The sequence below is a fragment of the Phyllostomus hastatus genome, unplaced genomic scaffold (genome assembly GCF_019186645.2).
Source record: "Phyllostomus hastatus isolate PE091 unplaced genomic scaffold, TTU_PhHast_1.1 phas_contig_40, whole genome shotgun sequence".
Taxonomy (NCBI): Eukaryota; Metazoa; Chordata; class Mammalia; order Chiroptera; family Phyllostomidae; genus Phyllostomus; species Phyllostomus hastatus.
Window position 1 is genome coordinate 14,953,029 of NW_025333872.1, and position 24,406 is coordinate 14,977,434.

General features: G+C 37.7%; 1 protein-coding gene across 2 annotated transcripts in view; it reads left to right on the forward strand.

The window, feature by feature from the left end:
* EFHC1 (EF-hand domain containing 1) overlaps positions 1 to 24,406 on the forward strand; it is a 71,155-nt gene that overhangs the window by 6,204 nt on the left and 40,545 nt on the right. The window contains exons 2-5 of one of the 2 annotated variants that reach the window (XM_045843609.1): positions 4,889 to 5,110; positions 12,414 to 12,701; positions 20,098 to 20,247; positions 21,454 to 21,646. In XM_045843609.1, the coding sequence (XP_045699565.1) occupies positions 4,889 to 5,110; positions 12,414 to 12,701; positions 20,098 to 20,247; positions 21,454 to 21,646 (853 nt within the window). Of the gene's footprint in view, positions 1 to 4,888; positions 5,111 to 6,955; positions 7,030 to 12,413; positions 12,702 to 20,097; positions 20,248 to 21,453; positions 21,647 to 24,406 lie in introns of those variants that run through there. The other variant, XM_045843610.1, reaches the window with a different exon arrangement.

The following is a 24,406-nucleotide window of genomic DNA, read 5'->3' on the forward strand; positions in this document are numbered from 1 at the left end:
AGTCTTTGTATTTCTGTGGTATCATTTATGTCTCCTTCCATTTCTGTTTTTACTTATTTGAATCCTCTTGTTTTCTTAGTTTACCGAAAGTTTTGCCAATTTTGTTTATCTTTTCAGAAAACCAGCTCTCAGTTTTGTTGATCTTTTCTATCAGTTTTCTGTCTCTATTTCATTTACTGCTCTGATTTTTGTTGTTTCCTTCCTTCTGCTAACTCTGTGCTTAGTTCTTTTTTCTAGTTTCTTGAGGTATAAAGTAAGGTGGTTTATTTAAGATTTTGTTCCCTTTTTAAAATTTATTTTTAATTCCAGATGGAATGCAATATTATATTAATTTCAGATGTACAACATAATGATTAGACATTTATATACCTTATGAAACAATTACCCCAGTAAGTCTAGTATCCTGACACCATAATGTGCATCTTTCTTTTTTCTTTCTTAATTCTTAATGCACACATTTATAGCTATAAAAATCCCTCTTAGAACTGCTTTTGTAGCATCCACATGACTTTCATATGTTGTTTTTCCATTTTTGTTTGTTTCAAGGCATTTCTTATTTCCTTTTGATTTCTTTGACCCATTGATTGTTCAAGGAGTATTTTGCTTAATTTTGACATATTGTGAATTTTCTACCTTTCTCTTATTTCATATCATTGCAATCAGAAAAGATACTTGTGTGATTTCAATTTGTTGAAACTTTTGTGACCTATCAATCCATTCTGAATAATGTTCTATGGGTACTTGAGAAAAATGTGATTCTGCTACTGTTGGATGGATTGTTCTATATGTGTATTAAGTTCATTTGATCTTAGTTCCAGTCCAGCGTTTCCTTGTTGATTTTCTACCTGATTGATCTACCCATTGTTGAAAGTGGACTATTGAAGTCCTCTACTCTTATTTTTTTCTGTATTTCTCTCTTCAGATCTCTTAGTATTTTCTTAATATATTTAGGTGCTCTGATGTATGCATGTGTGTTTACAAATGTCATATCTTCTTAACAAATTGACCCCTTATTATAGAATGACTGTCTCTGTGTCTCATTACCACTTTTGGCTTAAAGTTTATTTTATATGGCATAAGTACAGCTACCCCTGCTTTCTTTTGGTTTCCACTTGCATGGAATATCTTTTTCTAGCCCTTCATTTTCAGCCCATGTGTGCCCTTAAAGCTGAAGTAAGTCTCTTCTAGGCAACATATGGTTAGATCTTTTTCAAACAAATAATCCAGCTTGCCTTTTGTTTGGAGATATCAATTAATTTGTATTTAGTGCACTTATTGATGTGTAAGAGCTTATTGTTTTTCTGGCTGTTTTGTAGTTCCTTTATTCATTTCTCCCTCCCTTGCTGCCTTCTTTTGTGAACTAATGATTTTCCATAGTGGTTTGCTTTGATTCCCTTCTCTTTATCTTTTGTGAATCCACTGTAGGTTTTTGCTGTATGGTTACCATGAGGTTTATATAAAACATACATCTGTTTTAATACTTTTGTCCTTTAACATTTATACTAAATTTAAGTAGTTAACACATCACCACATTATAGTATTAGGGTGTTCTGAATCTGACTATATGCTTATATTTACCTGTTTGTTATATATTTTCATGTTACAAATTAATGCCTTTTTATTTCAGCTTGAAGAACTGGAGAACTGGAATACTTCAGCTTGAAGTATTTCTTTTAAGTTAGGTGTAGTAGTGATGAATTCTTTTATTATTAGGAAAAGTTTTTATCTCACCTTTATTTCTGAAGCTCAGTTTTTTTGGGTAAAATATTCTTGGTTGGTAGTTGCTCTCTTTCAGCACTTTGAACATATCTCATTCTCTCCTGGCCTGTAAGGCATCTACTGAGAAATTCATGATAGTTTTATGGAGGTTCCCTAGTATGAAAGATTTCTTTCTCCTTTTATTGTTTTTAAAAATTATTTCTTTGTCTTTGCTTTTAGATAGTTTTGTTATCATGTGTCTTACAGAAGATTATTTTGGTTTGAAAATTATAGGTGACCTATTAGCTTCATGAATTTGGATATCTAACTCTCTCCCTAGGTTTGGGAAGTTCTCAGCCATTATTTCTGTAAGTAAACATTATACCCCTTTCTGCCTCTCTGCTCCTCCGGGACTCTCAAGATGCATACATCGTTTCTCTTATTAATGTCCTGTAAATTCCTTAGGTTTTCTTCATCCATTTTCATTCTTTTTTCTTTTTGCTCTGCTGATTGGATAATTTCAAATGATTTGCCTTCTAGTTCACAGATTATTTCTGCTGCTTGTTTAAGTCTTCCATTAAAGCTACTATTGAATTCTTCAGCTCAGTCATTTTATTCTTCAGCTCCAAAATTTCTTTTTGTTTCTTTTTAATGTTTTCTATCTCTTGTTGAACTTCTCATTTTGTTCCTATATTGTTTTCCTGACATTGTTAAATCATTTATCTGTATACTGTTGTAGCTTTCTGAACATCTTTGGGGCAATTACTTTGATATTTTTATCAGGAAATTTCTGGCTTTTCACTCCTAGGTCTAGTGCTGCAGGGCACCAGGTGAGGGGTTGTGTAGCAGTACTGGGTCTGGCAGGGTTGTGGGCAGGTATAATGTTTCTTGGGCTCAGACCACTGGGTCTATAGCATTGACAACTGTGTGGTCCTTGGCAAGCACCATAGTTGTTCCACAGTGGCTGCAGGAGCTGTTCAGGATTTCAGTGGCACCTCCAGGTCCAGCAGGTAGGGACAAAAACAGCCAGCAGCAGTGACCCAGATCCAGTGTGTGCACCTTCTCAGCTGCAGGAGGCCAGATGCAGGTGGCAATGTAGTGGCAGGGGCTGTTTGCAGACACATGCATAGTTGTGGGGGCCAGAGCAAGTAGCAAGGTCTGGGGCCAACAACAGATTCACTGGCACCTACAAAGGCCCCAGTTGTCAGTGTGCTCTCCCATCTCCAGGTGCACATTCTCCTGCTGGACATGCACATTGCAAGAGGCCTGTACTGGGGGTCAAGCCAGTTACTTGCAGGTGCACAGCTGGAGGGGCTAGCTCCAGGCTCATGCACAGCAGAGGGGGTCAGCTGGGGGTTGGTGTCTATGCTGGTATCTTGTGCTTGAACAACTGCAGAGGCCTGAGCTGGCTACTTCTGGCCAGGACAGGGAAAAGAGGAGTGTGGAAGGTGACAGCAAACATGAATACCTGTGGGGTGAAATCCAGTGAAATCTGCAGGGAATACATAGTGGTTGCTGCCATACTTGCTATTGACTTCAGGTAAGTGTCAGAGTCTTCTGGAATTGTCTACTGGGCAGTTCTCTGTGAACCCCAGTCACTGCCAATCGTGACTGCTGCCAGCAGACCTGGTTTTCTTCTTTGCTCCTAGCTGGCTTTGTATACTTTAGCTCAACTGGCCTGGGTGGGGTGAAACTGAAGTAGGACCTTCGTGCTGTGCTGCCCCCAAAGACTAGAGAAGCTGGTTGCACATCCTGTCTTCTTTTCCTGGCAAGTGGATCTCTAGCTAGGCAATACCCTCTTGGCACTGAACAAGGCCAGCTTGGGGGATGGGTTGATGCAGGCAAGAAGTTCTCTTCCTTCTCTTTTTGTGTGATTATTGTCAGATTTTTTTGTTTGTTCCACTGTATTGCTAAAACTTCCTAAGTAGACTCTAGAGCTCTTTCAGAGCTATTTTTGGTTCATGGATAGCTGTCTAATCACTGATCTTTGTGCAGGGACAGGGTGAATAGGGTCTTCTATGTCACCATTTTGGTCTCCTCTGTCTTCAAAATTATTTCCTTTACATGTTTTTATTTTTTATTTAATATTTTGGTTTTTCCCCAATTACCTATAAAAATTAGCCCATTGGAAAAAAAGCCAACATAATTCAGAAATGTGTAATACAGACAGAGAGCATTCACCAAATCCAGTGTCTTTTTAGGTGCATGCTTTCATGCTTGTAATTGTAGTACGCATACAGTTTCATACGCTGTTTTGGGGGGATTTTTAAATCAAACATTTCCCCACAGATTGCCACATGGTCTTTAAAACCAGTGTTTTTTTTTTTAAAGATCATATTTATTTATTTTTAGAAGGAAAGGGAAGGGGAAAGAGAGGAAGAGAAACATCAATGTGTGGTTGCCTCTCACATGCCCCCTACTGGGGACCTGGCTGGCAATCCAGGCATGTGCCCTGAATGGGAATCAAACCAGTAACCCCTTGCTCCACAGGCCGGCACTCAATCTACTTAGCCATACCACCCAGGGTAAAACCAGTATTTTAATGACTGTGTAATAGTCCACTAAGTGAATATTCCATTATTGACTTATGTGTTTGTCTTTTAGATTGTTTCCTATGTTTTTTACTATTATAACTAGCATTATAATAGTCAACTTTAGGCATATTGTTTTTTCCCATAATTTTGGACTATATCCTTAAAGGATGAGGTGGAATTACTGAGTTCAACACTTTAAGTGTGTAGTATCTACTTTAAGTGTGTAATATCTACATTTGTGAATGTGTCAGTGTCACAATAATAGGAAAGGTCTTTCGCTTCAGGTAAAAATTGTTTTCACAGAACCAGCTTCTCTAGATTCCATGGTTTCTGACCACCAGATAAGATGAAAAACATGGGAAGACTAGTGAAAAATTACTATTTAAAAAAACTAAAATTGGTTTCTCATGAGAAGTGAGCTGGTAATTAATTGGGTGTTCTGAACCAGGGCTTTATGTTTTAAACTCAGGATGCTGCTTTCCTCCTTGTTTCTGGCTAAATGTTTCAGCTTAAAATATAAGGACCTTATATTATAGGTACACTTTTTGATACAAGGTTTGTGATATTCATAAACAAAGGTTTAAGTTATGAAATTTTTTAAAGTTAGCCCTTTTACTAACAGATTTTATTAATATCACACTTCTTTTCTTCTTCAGAAAACAGCATTTCACAGAAGCCAGACGCTGGGCTACAGGAACGGCTATGCAGTCGCCCGACGTCCAACAGCCGGGATAGGCGGGGACCGGCTTCAGGTCAACCAGCTGTCCCAGGCTGACCTGGATGAGTTGGCCAGTAAGGCGTCACTTCTAACTTATGGCCAACCTAAGCAGGCCCCACCGGCAGATTTTATTCCTGCACACGTGGCTTTTGACAAAAAGGTATCATCTGGGATTTTAGGGTATCCCGTGAATTCAAATTTCTGAGAGCCAACTGGTTCCAGAAAAGTCAACAATAAATGACAGGTTTTCCAGAGCACTCTGAGGAGAAGATTTTTCGGATGCCTCAACCCTTAGTCATAAACAGCTGAACTCAGGATTGAAAGAGCCTTTCTTTAGTCAGGAAGCCGATTACAGAAAATAATTCCCCACAGACTTCTCTGAAATATTTTCCAAATGCAGTTAAAGAGAAATTGGATGAATTCTGAATTCTTGAATTCATGTTGTTCTGTGTTTACCTGCTCTGTGTTTTTTATGTTTTAAAAGTTTTCAATTCTGTAATGATGACAAATCCTTCATCTCCATGAAATGCAAAAAGTCTTCATGACAACAGCTCCGTCTATTGTCAGTTTTCTCCAGGCTGTCTTCTTAAGTTTGTTTTTCAGGAAACATTTCGGGCTCGGCATAGCATAATCAAAGTGTGGTATAACTAACTGTCTTGTTTGTGTCTCATTTACCCTTATGCTTTTGTGACGTGAGTTACCTTATTTCCACCTGTTGGCATTTCCATATCACGCTTGATCTTCCTTGTCAGTGAGTCTCCTCTTTCCACTAAGGTGAGGTTGTCTTAACTCTGGCCCTACGGTAGAATCACAGATGGGACTTTTAAGAAACTTAGATGCTTCCCTAGTACTCATAATTCTCATTTTCAGGTGGAGATTTTGTGTATAGATGGGTCTCAGAACTACTGACCAGTTTTTATAAGTTACCTTTTCTAATTTACTGCTAGCCTATTTTTTGTCTTTCAGTTTTATTATTTTTGTTAAATGTCTGTACTATTTTCATCCAGCTAGTCAACCTTTATTGTGTAGCTATGAAGCTGGAGATTTGAAGCTACAAAATAGTCTGGTGTTAGAACTATGTCATTTACATTAATAATCACTTAGTTTAAAACAATTTTAATGTATCAGCCAGAATCTATATAATCCTCTTTTCCCCATCTCAATTAACACATATGATAGGAACAATTCACATACTGATTCATAGGTTAAACCTAAAAATCCACTAAATGGTATCAGTTACACATTTGGATATTTCTTTACATTATTTTTTGTTTGTTTCTCGTCTTCATTCACAACTGTGACAGACACTGCAAAACTAGTAGATAAGGAAGGGGGTGAAAAGAGAGGAGTGAGATAAGTATTTAACAGTTTATCGAGTTTTAAATCCTGGCAGGTTCGAGTTTTATGGAAAAGAAAAGCAAATAACTATTATCAGCTCTAAAGTGTATATAGTCATATATGCCATGAGAAAATATTAATGAAATGCAGAGGGAGAAACTGTGCCTGAATAGGTAATAGGCTTCTTATATTTTTCTGTGTTATTTTATGCTAATTTTCATTACTTAATTTATACTTTTAAAATAGTATTCATAATTCACTTTTTAAAAGATAGTAGGCATGAAGAAGTATACTTACATTTTAATATTTCTATTCATTTTACTTGGATCATCAAAATTTCTAGATAAAAGATCCTTACCATACATACTGAGGTAGAGAGTAATTAAATACATTGTTCTGAAATTAAGGTTTTTTTTGCAATAGGGAATTATAATTTTTCTGAATTAAATCTGTTTCATTTTTTAGGACTACCTGGAGTCTATTTAATAGCCAACATAACTGTCCATACTTTGGACATTCTCTGTACTGTGCCTTGTCTTCAGAGTAAAACTTTATTTCTTACGCAGGTGATAAGGACCAGGACATCTGCTGGGAGCGCTCTCGTCTTTTCTCTTTGCTCCCACTCGGTTCTCTTCATCGTCACCTACTGTGTTCTACTTCCCAGGCTCACGTCCCTCTCTGTGTTCCTGATGTTCTTTTTTATTATCTTTTTCATCTTTGACTCCCATTTCAAACATGCTGGTAAGTACTCCTTTACCTAAGGTCACACTGTCCTGTCCTAAAAACCCTTTCTACCTTGTGACCCCTTTGAGCAGCTCTCTTTCTCATTTGACTGTCAGATCACCTATAATTTGACTTCTCGCTGCCCTCAAGCCCCATACTGGTTGTTTTTTGTTTTTTTTTTGCCAGTATTCTCTTTGACCTATTTACAATGCTCGACATTGTTGACCTTCTCTTCCTTCTTGAAACTTTGCTTTTCTTTTGCTCCACTGACTCTTCGCTCTCCTGCTTTTCCTCCCTATCTGGTTGCTTCTACTCTGGCCCCCCTTTCTTTTCTCACTTTTAACTGTATGCATTTTAAAGGGTCTGTTCTCATTCTTTATTGTACATTCTTCAGAGATCTCACCCACTCTTGTGGTTTCAATTGTCATCTCAAGGTAGACAACTGTCAATATTTCCAATTCTGACCTTTTTGAAACTGCCGTGGGATATCTTCCCCTGGATGAGCAGTGGGCACCTCAGGTTCTGTGTGTCTTTAACCCAGATCATCACCTTTTCTCATAGATATGCTGTTTCCATATGGCCACAAGGTCATAATTCCACAAGGTCACCAAAGCTTGAAACCTAAGCCATTTTTGGTTTTTCTTCCTTTCAGTGAGTTGCCAAGTCAAGTAGCTCCCACTTCCATTTCCTCTCCTGCTGTCATAGTTCAAACAAGCAATATGTTGAATGTGAACATGTTGTTAACTATTGTAATAGTCCTGTAATTGTTTTTTATGCTTATAACATGTCCAGTACTTGGTTTATTCCCTAAAACACATTGTGTCATTTTTCTGTGAAAATGCCTTCAGCCTGTGTTAACCAGTATAGTAAACATACCACTGTCTGTCTAACTAGCTGCTCTGATTCCCCAACTGGAAAGTCATCCTTGATTTTTCTCTTCTCTTCCTTGATAAGGAAAGAGAAGTCTTTCCTTACAACCCATCTCCAAACTTAACAAGCTCTGTCATTTCCATCTCTAAAATATATGGCTAAGTTGTTCATTTAGTTCCATCTCCACTCTTGCAATTTATTTTCCATAGATCAGCCAGGCTTATCTTTTAAAAATGGTTATCCAATCATGTCATACACCAACCAAAAATACTTCCATGGCTTTCCCAGTGATAGACGAGGATCCAACTCTATAGGTTCCTCACAGTCGCACTGGGTCTGGCCCTCCCAGCTGTTTCTCCAGCTTCCTCTTGGGCCTTTCTTTTCCTTACTCACTGTGTTTCAATCATAGTAGATTTAGTTTTCTTATATTCTCGAAACTATAACACATTTCCCCCCCCATTACAGGGTCTTTGCACATGCTGTTCCTCCTACCTGGACTAGCTTCCCGGTGATTGTTACTCAATAAATATTAGTTTAAAAACTGAGGTGAATTATTTTTTTAACAAATAAAATTCTCATATCATCTGTGCCACTGCTAAAAATTGGGAAGCTTAACATGCAACCCACATATATAATGGAATAAAATAATAAAAACTGTGACTCAGCTTTTCATAATTGTATGTGATATGAAAATATTTATTCAGCACTTTTGTGTTTAGTCTTGAAGTAATTGCAAATATTTTCATGTTTATGGTGGCAGTCTTAGCACTTCCTGGATGACAGAAGACCTGGATTCTAATTCTAGGTCTTCTACCCACTAGTGTTGTGACTTTAGGGAGTCACATTCTCTAGTGTCCTCATTTATAGAATTAGGTTAGAATACAGAATAACTAGGAATCCATCCACCTGCAAAATTCCAGAAAAAAAACATCTTTAAGTACAGTGTTTCATACTATTTTTCCTTTCCTTTCTACGTAATACATTACAATCTTATTCTACCTGGGAAAGTTAATGTTATCCTCACTGCTTGCTAAAAAGCTTGCCTATATTCTACCCCAGTTATTTCTCTGTGGGAGGAGCATGGAACTCTTGATTCTATTCTTAGTAAGTGCTTTTCTGATTAACAATGAAATAAATAAGTAGTATCTTAGAGGTTACAGTATTATTTACCTGAGACCTCACATATTAGCTTGGCTCTCTAACACTGAATTATATGTTGAAAACATGTAGTTTTAGCTGTATGTGCAGATCATATGCCAAAGGAAACGCAAGTGTTTATTGGGCAAACTAATCCATATTAAATGTTTAAAAACGATTGTAAAGACAGAAAAAACTTCTAGGTGGTGTTTTAACAGGTAAAATTTTTACCACTTACTGTTTATGTCAGACTACAAACTCCCAAATAACCAGTGAATTGAGAATTTAGTGCTGCAGTTAACAGAATGATCAGTCTCTTCTATTAGAACTGAATATACCATATATACATAATCAGTTACTTCTTTTCTCTACATAATCTGAATGTTCTAAAATGAATATAAAGCAAAGACTGGGCTGTATCTTTATTTTCCCTTTTGCTTCAAAAGTAATTTTTTAGATTTTACAAAATAATCGATGGTCACAATTCATTACTGTAGGTGCACAAAGGTTAGGAATCACCTGTAGCAATCATATGGCATAGTCTAGAATATTTTTTTTAAATAATTCATTGTCATTTAAAAGTTTTAAATAGAATATAAGAAATTCTGGTTATTTTAGTCTTTAAAATGTATGTGTATTTCCTTCCTGCCTCCCATCTAAGGCCAAGTTCCTGTTGGCAACGGCATTTCCATCCCTTCCAACCTGAGGAAACAGACAGCACAGGAACGTGGATGTGCCACGGGGCTCGGTCTTTGGTCTTCTCTCTGTGTGTGCTCGCTCCCTTGGTCCAGACTCACGGCTTGAAATGTCCTTTACTTGATGATGCTATGCTTTGTCTGGAATTTGTAATTGCCTATTTGACATCTCCTCTTTAGTGTTTAAAAGACATCTTAAACTAAACATGTTCAAAATTTAACTCCTGATTTGTCTCCCCACCCCCAAATCTGCTCCATTCCAGGCTTCCCATATCAGTATAGCAGTTCCATGCTCTCATTTGCTTGGGTCAAAATGTTTGAGTCATCCTGATTTTTCTATACTATTGACTTCTTTCCCAGGCTCAGTCCTGCATCCCTAGTTTCTCCCAGGAATATCAACTTGTGGTGTCACTTAAACTCAGCAAGTCTAACATCAAACTCATCATCTGACCTACAAAATTATCTTCCTAATGTCTTTATTTCTGTGAGAATCATCACTATATTCCCAGCACTATGCTTTCTCAGTATTTCATCTGGCTCCCATCCTCCTACTTCCTCACTATCAATCCAGTCAACCTAACCTCTCTTTGTTTTTCCATCACTGGTTAATTTACTGCCATAGACCTGGACTGTTGGAGGGGCTTTCAGTGTGATCCCACGTGAGCACCTTCCGCCTCCTCATAGCCTGCATACCGCTGCTGGGTTTGTTTCCTCTGCTTCTGTTGCTGGAACCCACTCTTGTCCCCTCCACTTAAACTTTCTCTGCCCACTTTAGTTCACAGAGATTCCTTTTCTGAACCACTATAGCACCTGTTATCTGAAGGGCAGTGCCTGAGCTTAGCTACACCCCTCACCCGTTCTGTGGCCTCAGACCAGTCACTCTACCACTCTGAGTCTCAAGTCTCCTCCTTTGTAAAACAGGGAGGTTTGAACAGCTGATGACTTCTGGCTCTGACATTTTGTGTCATTTCGTGACATTTATAAATCTGCAGCTCAATAGACCATTTCATATATGAATTACTGATTCTGTCCTGAGTGAGCATGTCCCCATTTCAGTTCTTTGCAGTTGATCTAAAGTGTTACTTTAAAATAATTTTTATATTTTACTTTTACCACATTACTTTTCCTTTAAACATTCTATTACATTAACCCATTTCATCTTTTTATTATGAGTTTCAAGGCCTTCCCTCCTCTATATTCACGTTTCTCTTGTGCAATTGCCTATTCTCATTTGGTTTTCACCTTGTTCTTACACAGCAGACTCTGTACCTTTTAGCAATGGCACTTATGTATAAAATTAATTCCTCTTTTTTATTCATTGAGCCATTTTTGTGTCTTTACTAAAGGGTCTCTTTGTTTTTTTGGGGTTTTTTTGCTCTTATTCTAGGTTTACCTGAATAAGAGCAACACTTGCCTACCTAAAACATCATTCTAATACTTTCTCTCTCTCTAAAAAAAAATTAAAAACAGAATAACAGGAATTTAGAAATTAATCCCAAAGCATGCCAACATAAGCTTTTTATATTTTTAAATGTTGTTTAAATGTATTATAGATAGGCCATTTTGACTTCACACTGATACTGATGCTCTGCAAAGGACTGGGTCTTGCTCGATCATGTATATGCATACTTCTGAGCACAATTTACATGTCACCAATGGTAGATTCTGTGGTGGACTGATGATTTGAGAGTTATTCATATCAATTTTCTAATGAATATGTCATTGCTATGCATTTGCAAGGAACTCCATTTCTAAAGAAATGGACTTGAGCCTTCATTTTCATTTTTAACTGAAAAGTCATAGTCTTATCCAAATTTCTTACTCTTTCCAAAAATTCTCAGAGGGATTTTTGACATGGAAGTGAAGCTTAAGATCTTTAAGCCATCTGATAAAAGAACACATTAGCAAATAGTCTACACACAGTTTGAGTATTTAGGGCAGAGGTGGGTAAACTTTTTCTGTATAGCACCAATAGAAAATATTTTGGGCTTAGCAGCTATCTTAGTTTGCTTGAGCTGCTATGATAAAATACCACCGACTGGTGGCTTAACCAATAGAACTTTATTTTATCACTGCTCTGGGAGCTAGAAGACCAAGGTCAAGCTTCTGGCCAATTTAGTTTCTGGTGAGGGCTCTCTTCCTGACTTGCAGAGAACTGCCTTCTTTCTGTATCCTCACATGGCCTTTCCTCAGTGTGTGCTGAGAGAGAGAGAATGAATGTCATTATTTCTGTTGGATTAGGGCCCCACTCTAAGGATCTCACACAAATATGGTCTCCAAATACAGTCACATTGAGGGTTAGGACTTCAACATGAATTTTGGGGGGGATACAAATCACAGTGACTCAACTCTGCCCTTGTAATGGGAAAGCAGCCATTAGCAAATGAGCATTGATTATTTATGTAATTACTTCATTTGTGCATACAGAAATTTGAATTTCATGTGGTTTCCATATATTGTCAAATTGTATTCTGTTGATTTTTTAAAACCATTTAAATGTAAAAAAATATTCCTAGCTTGTATATAAAAACAGGTGGCAGGAGTAGATTTGTCCCCTGGGTCATAATTTGGCACTCTGATTTAGAAGATAGGAATGATGAATATTCCAATCTCCCTGAGTGATTCTCTTTATAGGAGGTACTTGATATTTTTTGGATGAGAAATGAATACAACACCATTTCTTCTTTCTTTGTGTTATAGGTACTGAAATTTGATGCGTATTTCCAAGAAGATGTTCCTATGTCAACTGAGGAACATTATAGGATCCGTCAAGTGAACATTTACTACTACCTGGAAGATGACAGCATGTCAGTGGTAGAGCCCGTTGTGGAAAACTCGGGGATCCCTCAAGGCAAGTTAATCAAACGCCAGCGGCTAGCCAAGAATGACCGGGGAGACCATTACCATTGGAAGGACTTAAATCGAGGAATAAACATTACAATTTATGGCAAAACTTTCCGCATTGTTGAATGTGACCGATTCACACAGGTATAGTATATATTTTTGGAACTTTTGGTGTCTGAGGCATTCTAATTTATAAGGGATAAACTTATTAGGGTTAGATAGTCTATCTTGGATAGATTATTATATAGGTTGGTTTGGTATTGGTATATGAGGGGGGACCCCAAAAATATGGAATTACCTTTTGGAGGGCAGGACCCTTGTAGTGCAGGCTTCCCCTGCTAGATTAGTGTTCCAGGAACCCATCTGTATCAGTGTACCAGCTGACATTGTTGTGAGAGGCTGCATTCGGCTTCAGTTAGTTTTTGTTTTTTTTTTGAAGACTCAACACATTTGTCCATTTCATGATGGTGATTTACAAGTGCACCTGCCCACACCTTGCTGAGTGTTCAGCAGTTTTTGACCAAAAGTGGCATGATCCTCATGCCCCACCCTCCCTATTTACCTGATTTCACCCTGAGTGACTTTTTGTTGTTTCACCAGATAAAAAAGTCCTCAAAGGGAAGCATTTTGCTGATGTGGAAGAGGTGAAACAAAAAATGGCAGAAGCAGTAAAAGGTGTCAAAATGGATGAGTTTAAAAACTGTTTTGAGTAGGGAGAAAAAGTTTTGATAGGTGTATGGCATCAAATGGAGATTACTTTGAAGGTGACTGAAGTTTAAACATATAAAAATCAATACACAATTTTTTATAAATAAATTCCAGGGGAGTTTTTTTGGTCCCCTCCTTGTATGTGCTATGTGCCAGCACTATGTAGTGATATCATTTTTCACAATGATATTTATACATAGCCTTTCAAATAAAATCAAACTCCTGTCATAGCCTTATCATTTGATAAGAAACCAGTTCACATGCCAGGTCAAATAGAGAGTAGGGGAGGTAGCACCCTTCATGGGGTGGAAATATGAAAGAGGCATTGGACAATTTATCTGAAGTTTGCATTCACAAAAATAGTACTTCCTCTATTAGCAGATATGAGCCTAAAATTTTTTTTGTGCGATTTATACTTTTCTGTAAATCATACTTGCTATATAATAGGGAAAATTGCTGTCTAAAGAATTCCTGAAATAAAGCCATTTTAAAAGGAAAACACCTTTTTATATTAACAAAAACTCTCCACTTTCTCTATTTTATAAATATAGATTTTCCTACAATTGAGAAAGAGAGCAAGATCTTTTTTCTTTAGCATAAAATGTAGGTAATAAGGAATTCAAAAAAATTTGTCTTAGTTAAAAATTTTTCTGGAAGCAAAGATAGTTTCTGACATTTTATGGCTTTAATCTCATATTACCTAATGCCAGATGAGACAGATTGTTACCATGCACTGAGCTCCTATGAATTCACTCATTAATTTTTTTTAATTTAGTAATTTATTTGGCAAATAGTTATCAAGTACCTGCTATATGCCAGGCATTGTTCTAGGTGTCAAGGATAAAGAACAGCTCTTACTACATTCTCACTGGAGGAGAAAACAGTAAACAAATACATTCATAATATATCAGATTCTAATAAGAGCTCCAGAAGAAACTAAAGCAGAGTAAAGGGGATGGGAGCTGGAGGAGGTTGCCCTGTATAAAGGTCGATCAGAGAGGCCTCCCAGATAAGATGACACATGAACGAAAACCTCAAGGAAGTAAGGAAAGGCACAACGGTATCTGTGTTATCCTAAAGCAGCAGAGAAAAATAATATAGAAGGTAGAGGTGCTAGGCCATCTTTGGGATATTGTCCCCTTCAGGCATATTTTGATCTGTCACTGTTTAGGTTTTTGAGGTCCTCTTAATCAAAGGCAATTTCAGAATTGTACCTACAATGAGAAATTACAAAAATGTTACATTAAGTTGAGGCATTAAAATCATTCTTACAATTGTGTCTTCATGGACAATTTGAACATTTGCGAGTTAATCACTGTGCAGCTGATCTAAGCCAGTTGGCCAATTCTTATTAGTCATGGTAATTATTTCTTTTAAATTACCACAAATGCTTAATTAGCAAACACTGCACCATTACTCTTAGGAGAAACACAGGGTTATGTTCCTACAAGTCTCTTTTCATAATATTTTCATCAACTCATCAATACATAAGCTTATTTTATGTGTGTTTGTTTCAAGATGCCATCTTAACATATATATTGTTGATTCATGAACATTGAACTCATGGCCACAGCACTGTAACTGTAACTCATGCCTGAATAAAGCTTATCTAACACATGTATTTTCTCCTTCAGGGACATCATACCTGGTTTAAAAAAATTGTGGTAAAATATATGTAACATAAAATTTACCATTTTAACACTTTTTAGATGTATAGTTTAGTGGCATTAAGTACATATCACAGCCTTCTTTCATGTACTCATGTGTAATATGAGTACATGAAAGTTTCATGTCTCATGTAGAATATGAGACGGCACTTTGTCACTAAGGAGGGGACCACTTTAAATCACAAAATCACCAACAAAAAGCACAAAGTGAGAAAAGTGGCGCTAAGGATACTTTTTCAGTACAAAAGCTCAAACATGGCAGAATGCTATCTTGTTCACCCTCAGCTAGGAATGTGAGCATGAGGCAACTCCAGTTTCCACCACTCCGTGCACATCTGCGGAGGACCTCAAAAGCACTGCAGATATTGATTTGCAGGTTACCAATAAGGTTTAGGAAGTAGGCAAATTTGCAAACACAGAATTTGTGAGTAATGAGGATAAACTGTATTTAATGACTGTAATAGACTAAAGCTGTGTATTTTGGACACTGATGATTAGATTGAATTAATGTTTTCAATAATTGATCTGTCAGGTTAGAAGTTGGCTCCTTTACCAGTATAAAAATTATGCACATCTTATCTAATTTGATGGTTTTCATTAGGGCTGGACCTATGAATAAGTAACAATGATAGCTGTCTGTAGGGAGTGAGTTGAACAAGGAGCCACCTCTCTTTAAATATATCACCACCACCATCCCTTTGTACCCCCTCCCCATTACACCAAATAAATAAATGTTTGGTCCTATTGACATAATAAACTGAACATATTAAAAAATAAAGCTCTAGAAATCAGAGATTTAGAATTTATTATCTTCACTGAAGTATTACAGCTAGTAAAACAGATGTGAATCCTACTCTATAAATGCAAATGTGCAAAAATATTTTTTGAAAGATTTATTTTATTTATTTATAGAGAGGGGAAGGGAGGGAGAAAGAGAGGGAGAGAAACATCAATGTGTGGTTGCCTCTCACACGCCCCTACCGGGGACCTGACCCACAACCCAGGCATGTACCCTGACTGGGAATGGAACCAGTGACCCTTTGGTTCGCAGTCTGGGTACTCAGTCACTGAACCACACCACCCAGGGTGCAAAAATATTATTTTTTAAAATGACTTAAAACACTTCCAGTCAAGATGGAGGTGTAGGCAGACACAGCTCGCCTCTTCACACAACCATATCAAAATTATAGTTAAAATATAGAACAACCATCACTCAGAACCAGGTTGAATGGAAGTCTGACAACTATGGAATTAGAGAAACTGCATCCATGCAGACTGGTAAGAGGGTGCAGATGTACAAGGAGCTGGTCCCTCACCCACATAACATGATAAAAATTTGGGAGAGATATCTCAGGAGCAAGGAACCCCACATCAGGCCCCCCAGCCCAGGGTTCTAGTACCAGGAAGATAAGTCCCTACAACTTCTGGCTGCAAAAACCAGTGGGGATTGAGTCAGTGGAAGAAACTGCTGGAGCTCCAAGCAGTTCCTCTTAAAGAACCCACACACGAACTTACTCAGACTCAGTCCCTCTGAGCTCCAGCACTGGAGTAGTAGCTTGAAAGGCACCAGTGGTATACAAGGAGAAACTAAAGTATCTGGCATCAAGTCAAGCAGAGGCCATTGTCGCTTTGCTAAACCATTCCCCCTTGGATCCAGTAACACTGTTTTGATCTGTCTTGGAGATCCTTAGAGATGCTGCCCTACCCAGTTTACAGGCCCACCCAAGCTGCTTTTCCATTTGAATGGCTGGTCTTGGCTCCTGCTTCACATCTTCCTAAATCCTATCAAATGAGCAACATCTGGCCTCAGTGAACCCCAGGCCCCACACTAGAAGCTACCAGCCTAGATTCACAGCTTGACTTCACCTGGGAATCTTCATGCCCAGCACAAGTAACAGCCATCTCAGATTGCTTTATAGTTTATGCAAGGTGGCCCCAGGCAAAACACAGTTGGGAGCTGAACTTGGCCTACATTACCTGGGAAACCCTAGGGCCAGAACACCCAATGGACAGCTACAGACCACATTTGAGCACCACCACCCTGCCCCTGCACAGCTAATCCTCCACGGAGGGTGAAGATTAGTGGTAAGTAGTCACAGCCAATCTTTGCAGCTGACTGACCTGAGTAAATTCCTCCCACTGATCTGCCAACAGCAACCAAGGCTCACCTGCAAGAAGAGGGTACACTCAGCCCACACATAGGGTGTACCTCGAGTACCCAGCATGGGTGGTGGAGAGGCTGTGCCTCTGGACCCTACAGCCCACCTACTACCTTAGGGCACTCTACCAAGACACGGAGTCAAAGCAGCTCTACCTAATACATAGAAACAAACACAAGGAGGCTGCCAAAATGAGAAGACAAAGAAACATGGCCCAAATGAAAGGACAGATTAAAACTCCAGAAAAAGAGCTAGACAAAATGGAGATAAGCAATCTACCAGATGCAGAGTTCAAAACATTGGTTATAAGGATGCTCAGGGTACTTACAGAGGACCTCAGCAGTGTAAAAAAATACCCAGTCAGAAAGGAAGGACATGATAATTGAAATAAAGAACAATTTACAGGGAAACAACAGTACAGTGGATGAAGCCATGAATCAAATCAATGATTTGGAATGTAAGGAAGCAAGAACAACCAATCACAACAATAAAAAGAAAAATGAACCCCCACAAATGAGGATAATGTAAGCATCTCCTGTTACAACTTCAAGAGGTCCAACATTTGCATCATGGGGCACCAGAAGGAGAAGAGAAAAGGCAAGAAATTGGAAATCTATTTGAAAAAAATGAAAAAAACTTCCCTAATTTGGTGAAGGAAATAGACATGCAAGTCCAGTAAGCAAAGACTATTCCAAACAAGATGGATGCAGAGGCCCACTCCGAGACACATCATAATTCAAATTCCAAGGGTTAAAAATAGAGAATCTTAAAAGTAGCAAGAGGAAAGAAGTTAGTTACCTAAATGGGAGTTTCTATAAGACTATCAGCTGATTTCTTAAAAGAAACTTTGCAGGCTACAAGGGGACTGGCAGACAATATTCAAAGTGATGAAAGCAGGGACCTACAACCAAGATTGCTCTACCCAGCAAAGCTATCATTTAGAATCAAAGTGTAGATAGAGCTTCTCAGACAAGACAAAACTAAAGGAGTTCATCAACACCAAACTATTATTATACAAAATGTTATAGGGACCTATTTAAGAAAAGAAGATAAAACTATGAATAATAAAATGTCCAAAAATACAAGTCTATCAACAACACGAATCTGAAAAACAGACTAAGCAAACATGAAGAAGACAGAATCATGGATGCAGAGTGTGTTTTGATGGTTGCCAGATGGGAGAAGATTGTAGGGAATAATGGGTGAAGAGGTGAGGGAATTAAGAAGTACTAGCAGATAGTTACAGAATAGCCATGAGGAGGTAAAGTACAGTATAGGAAATGGAGTAGTCAAAGAACTTACATGCTTGACTCATGGACATAAACGATGGTGGGGGGATTGCCTGAGGGAGTGGTGGTGCTGGGTGGAAGGGAGGCAAAGTGGGAAAAAATCAGGACAACTGTAATTTCATAATCAATAAAATACTTGAGCCCCCAATCCAACTGAGCTCATATTTCTATTCACTCTCAGCTTTGCCAAAGATTCCAAGCCCTAAGAACAAGGAAGCACTCCCATACCTAAAGGAGTCATTTGTCAGGGTTCTCAGGTTGTCCAGTGACCAAGGACACCACCCTGATGTTTGGTGCTTGGTAAGATGCTGGGATCCTGAATGCCTGAGACTGAATGCATCTCACTGGCTGTTTAGAGCACCCCTACAGGTCACATGTAGAATCTTGCTCTTCTGAGACCAACCTACGTCTAATTTCTGGTCTGGGAGCATTTCCCCCTTTCTCTCCTGTTGCCCTCAAAGCCATTCCCTTCTCTCCCCTTCTGGGACACTTTAGGACAACCGCCTCAAAGAGTTTAGGGTTTATCTAAGAGACAAGAAAGTACAGTCAACATCAGGAAGCTTCTACATTCCACCCAAATCCCTAAAGTAAGGTTTACAAAGGGCCTGGTTATCTGTAGAAAGCAACAGAAAGGAGTAAAACACCCATTAAATGCTTAAATCAATCATCCTGTTACATTAATACACCATCTCAAGGGAGAAGGGAATTTTTATTGCTAGTCATTATCTCCAGCTCACTTGTTCTAATACACATTTAAAATCACAATATTTTAATATTGAAGGATATTGGAGACTGCCTAGTAAAACTTTAAATACTAAGATTAGAAGTGCATTAGCAGCAGAGCTGATACTAGGACCAAATATTTTGGCTCTGTGTTCTGTGTATTTTCTGCTGAATTCTCCAAAAGCAAACCACACAGTTCCCAAAAGAAACCCAGATTTCAGGTTAATTTCCAGTTCCAGAATGTAAGCAGATGTCATGTAATTGTTGTTTTGTTTTGTTTGTTTGGATAATCAAAAAAAGGCATAGTTCATTGTGGTGCTTTTAAGAAGAAAATGTCAAGTTGTATTAAAAGATAGTGACTCTGAAAATAATATATTTATGGATGATTAGCAACATAAAATCTAAGATCGTGCCAAATTCAAATGCTTTCCGTAATCTTTTTCTAGTTATATTTAAACACTTTAATTTGCCTCTCCTGTTTTGCTAAAATATTTTCTGGTCTCAATGGGTATGTTTTCTTTTCTTATTGTGTAGGGAAGACTTAATCATATACTTGTTTTAAATGAGTTGGAAAGCTGGGAATTTGACTTCAGCTTAACTTTGCCATTGTGCAGCCTGTCCCTATACCTGATGTGAACTGCTTATTGTTTGAAGCTGTGGTTGGGTTTCACATTGGTGTATGTAGGTAATCCTAGCCCTTACTCTGTACTTGGGCACCTAACTAAATGTCACTGAGCTGAGTTCATATTTGGAGGTTATCGTATTGCCTATCAATTTTATAATACAGACACTTAAGGTAATTATCAAATATTATCTGCATTACTGAGTTGGGTCAATTGGAGGCTCAGTACTGCTAGGACAGCCTCAAATCACAAATTAATGGTTAACCTGGGCAGTGGTATAGAAATTAATACACTTAGTTTCACTCCATCAGTTAATGCTTACTTTAAGAAGCCTCTAGAAAGATGATCAGTATTAATTTTGAAATATTTAGGTATTTTTGGAAAGTCAAGGAATTGAATTAAATCCACCTGAGACAATGGCTCTTGATCCTTACATTGAACTCCGGAAACAGCCTCTTCGTAAGTATGTCACTCCATCGGACTTCGATCAGTTCAAGCAGTTTCTTGCCTTTGACAAACAAGTAAGTGACCTGGGCACCTTAGTAACTTTACTCCTTGCCAAATGTAGTGGTGTTTTTATTAGCTAGCTGTTCTGGTAGATGTGTGTTTGGAAACATTACATCTATAATGTAACCATCCAAATACAGTACTGTTTTGCTAGTTTCATCTAGAGTCAGAGGTATAGGAATGCCTCAGTTTTGTATTAGAGGTCCAACGAAGATTGGAGTGATAGTGGAGTTGTCGTGACTTCCACCGAACTTTTAAATCTTAAAGCATTCCTGAGCTACATCTGCTTCCCACTTTACATTTCCAACCAGCAACTTCTCTCCCAAATATGAATTAATCTCATAGAATCCTGTGGGAAACTTAAGTGAATTATTGAGAAATTTCAAAGGTATTGCACATATGTAGGTTTCTAATGTTAAAATAGTAATGTCACAGAAATCCCACTGCAGATGCTTCCTTGTTAAATTTTCTATTAATGTATATGTACAGAATGTTCTGAGTATTTTTCAACTCCATCCAGCTTTCCTACCGGATAATTTGTTTCATTATTGTCTAGATAATTTGTTTCATTATTGTAGAGAACAGATTTCAGTCTTCCTTTGTGTGCTAAAGGGAAAGAGAAAACAGAGACATCACTCTTGATGCTTCTTTGCTGCTTTTTTTTCTCTCAGAAATGTAATTCCTTTGAGTTCAGAAAATTTTACCTAGCATGATCATAGTTTTTAAGGCCATCCTTTTACCGATCATATATCTGTTATAATTTTGTATTTAAAGACTGTGTTGTTGATACTGTTACTAGAAGATATGTGTTGATGGAACTAAAAAAAAAAAGACTGATAAATGAACATTCTTTCCATACTAATTATCTATAAACCATTCACCTGTATCTTTATTAATACAAATAAACCACTGTATATAGTATCCTTTGCTCTTTTAACTCATCTTTTCTTTCACTGCCTAATATTTTGGATCAAAGTGAATTCTTTTTCAGCACAAACTTATAAGCCTATTAATATTTTCCATCTTTTGACATGTGATATGTAATTTCAAATATTTTTGTGTGTTTCGTATTTCCTTTTTATGAAACCATCTGAGATTACTTCATCATCTTTCTAGATAATTTGTTTCATTATTGTCTGATATATGAATGCCAAAGCAACTAAGTTAAACCCTCCACTTGTACAACTCATGTACAAGTCACTACTTTGGATTTCTCAAAGGTTCTTCGATTCTACGCAATCTGGGATGACACAGACAGCATGTTTGGTGAATGTCGGAACTACATCATTCATTACTATCTTATGGATGATACAATAGAAATTCGAGAGGTCCATGAACAGAATGATGGGCGAGATCCCTTTCCACTCCTGATGAACCGCCAGCGGATGCCCAAGGTTTTGGTGAAGGATTCGAGTATGTTTGATTTGATTCCTCTTCTGATAATTGGGACCCTTTTTTGGACCTCAGAGGAGTTACTTAATGTGGTCATTCCCCTTTACACTTAGGAGGCTCTTGCTGTGTTCTTGTAGGAACTCAAAAAATTAAGAAACTCCTTTTCTTAATTTCTCTCCTTTACTTGCCCCCTTGGTCTCAGCTGCCTCTGAAACAGTCAGGTGGAAATGACTGATGCCCAAATCAGGAAACACCACCAAAACAGCTGTGGGAGACTCAGTACAGTGTGGAAGAGCAAGGCTTCTGAACTGAAGTAACTTAATATCGGATTTTTAGTGCATGTCTAAAACAAGCTTGTTTTCATTCAAAGATGTAGCTTACCACTTCCTCATGGGCTTCCATGGCTTTGCTTCTTGCCTCAAGTATGTGGTGAAGGAAGTTTCTGTTCGGGATAACTTAAGACTGGAAAAGGCATGTCTGTGACTCCTAGAGGTGGGGCCTCGTTTTATCAACACTTGTTCTTTCCTTGCTGGTATAACATAACCCAGTGGGTGGGAGAGAGAGGATACAGCAAAACGCAGCTGACACCAGCCATCCATCAGTCTTTCTCTGGGATACTTAGTCTTCCTTAGTAGTTTAAGAATTTTCTCTTACAAAAATGTCATCTTGGTGTCATGTAATATTTCTCATGCTTGGATGGCTAAAAGAACTCTGTAAATTTTCATTGATTTTTGTCCTCTTTACCCTTTTTTTTTTTTTTTGGATCAAGGAGGTAAGAAATTCCTGGTATAGAGCAAGAGGTTTGTCTTAGAGATTATTAACAAATCAAGATTAGAGGCTACAAACAAAGTGGCAGTCTGAAGGCTAAATTCAGCATACCCACATATATTTCTTGGCCTGCACAGTTTGTTTAAAAATATGCGGTGTTATTTGGGGGCCAGGAATTGGAGGTTTCTGTTATTGGGAGAGTGGATAAACAAAATGTGATGAAGGAATACCTTCACAGATACGTAGTAATTAGAAGCAATAAATAAAATACACAAGAAAGCAGAGGGATGCATCTCAAAAACATAGTGCTCTATATAAAAAAAGAATTGAAAAGAGATGTATAATGCACTAATGTTTACATAAAGTAAAATGCACACAAAACAATACACATAATACACATATAATAATAAAAAGCTGCATATTAGAATGGTTGCATGTGAGGTAGAAGAAAATGAGATTGGGGAAAAGAATAAAAGGGAATAAAAACTGTCATCATTTTAAATTAAGAAAGTTAACATTAAAAATCTATTTTTTTGAAAAATGAGAATAATGGCTAACACAGCTTGTATTCTCAGCTAGCAACAACTGAATGTAAACCCTAGTTCAACATCCAGCTGCTGCCTACCATATTCTTAATACTTAGCCTCCTATACAACCCTATTAGAGTTCTAAGACATTGGTGCTAATGTACCAATTTTGGCCTTTCGTATTACTTAAATGAGCCTAAAATTCCTGCCATCTGGAGCTAATAAAAGTTAGATTTACAGTAGATTGCAAGAAAGGAATGGGAAAGTAGTCAGGGTAACATGAAAAAAAGTGTCACTAAAACTGAATTCCTTGAAATCTCAGGATCCATATTTGTCTCTGCCATTATCAATGTGACCTATGTCTAAAATTTTCAATATGTAATCATCCTGTTCTATAGCTTCTCAAATTTTAACAAACTTTTCATCAGTTATATGGAGAGGCAGTGTGGTGACATATATGTAGTTCTTTTAAAAGATAGGAAACATGCCCTGGTTGGTGTGGCTCAGTGGATTGAGCACCAGACTGCGAAGCAAAGGGTCACTGATTTGATTCATAGTCAGGGCACATGCATGGGTTGTGGGCTAGGTCCCCAGTTGGGTGTACACAAGAGACAACCGCACATTAACATTTTTCTCTTTCTCTCTCCCTTCCCCTCTCTCTAAAAATAAATAAATAAATAAACAAACAAATAAACAAACCTTTAAAAAAAGGAAACATCATTTGGGGAAAGTTACTGTTAGTCGTGCAGTAGAGGGACAGAAAAGGCTAAGTTTCCATCAGCTAAATAATTCCTTTAACTAGAACTGTGGTGTTAAAGAGGTGACATTTCTAAATTCGATTAAACAAGAGATTTAAATGTATGCTATGGGCACTAGTTCATGAGCTAAGTGCTCTGGAGGATAAAATGGAAATATAATTTCCAGACCTAGAATCCTGTTCTTTTTTTTGTATGTGTGAACTTCATAAGTATATTTTATTGACTATGCTATTATAGTTGTCCCATTTTTTTCTCTCCTTTATCCCTCTCCACCCTGCACCCCTCCTCCCACCAGCATTCCCCCCCTCTTAGTTCATGTCCATGGGTCATACATGTAAGTTCTTTGGCTTCTCCATTTCCTATACTATTCTTAACCTCCCCCTGTCTATTTTGTACCTACTATTTATGCTTCTTATTCCCTGTACCTTTTCCCCCATTCTCCTCTCTCCCCTTGCCTACTGATAACCATCCATGTGACCTCCATTTTTGTGATTCCGTTCCTGTTCTAATTGTTTGCTTAGCTTTTGGTTTTGTCTTTTTTTTTATATTCAGTTGCTGATAGTTGAGTTTGTTATCATTTTACTGTTCATAGTTTCGATCTTCTATTTCTTAGATAAGTTCCCTTAACATTTCATGTAAGGGCTTGGTGATGATAAACTCACTTAATTTGACCTTATCTGGGAAGCACTTTTCTGCCCTTCCATTCTAAATGATAGCTTTGCTGGAGA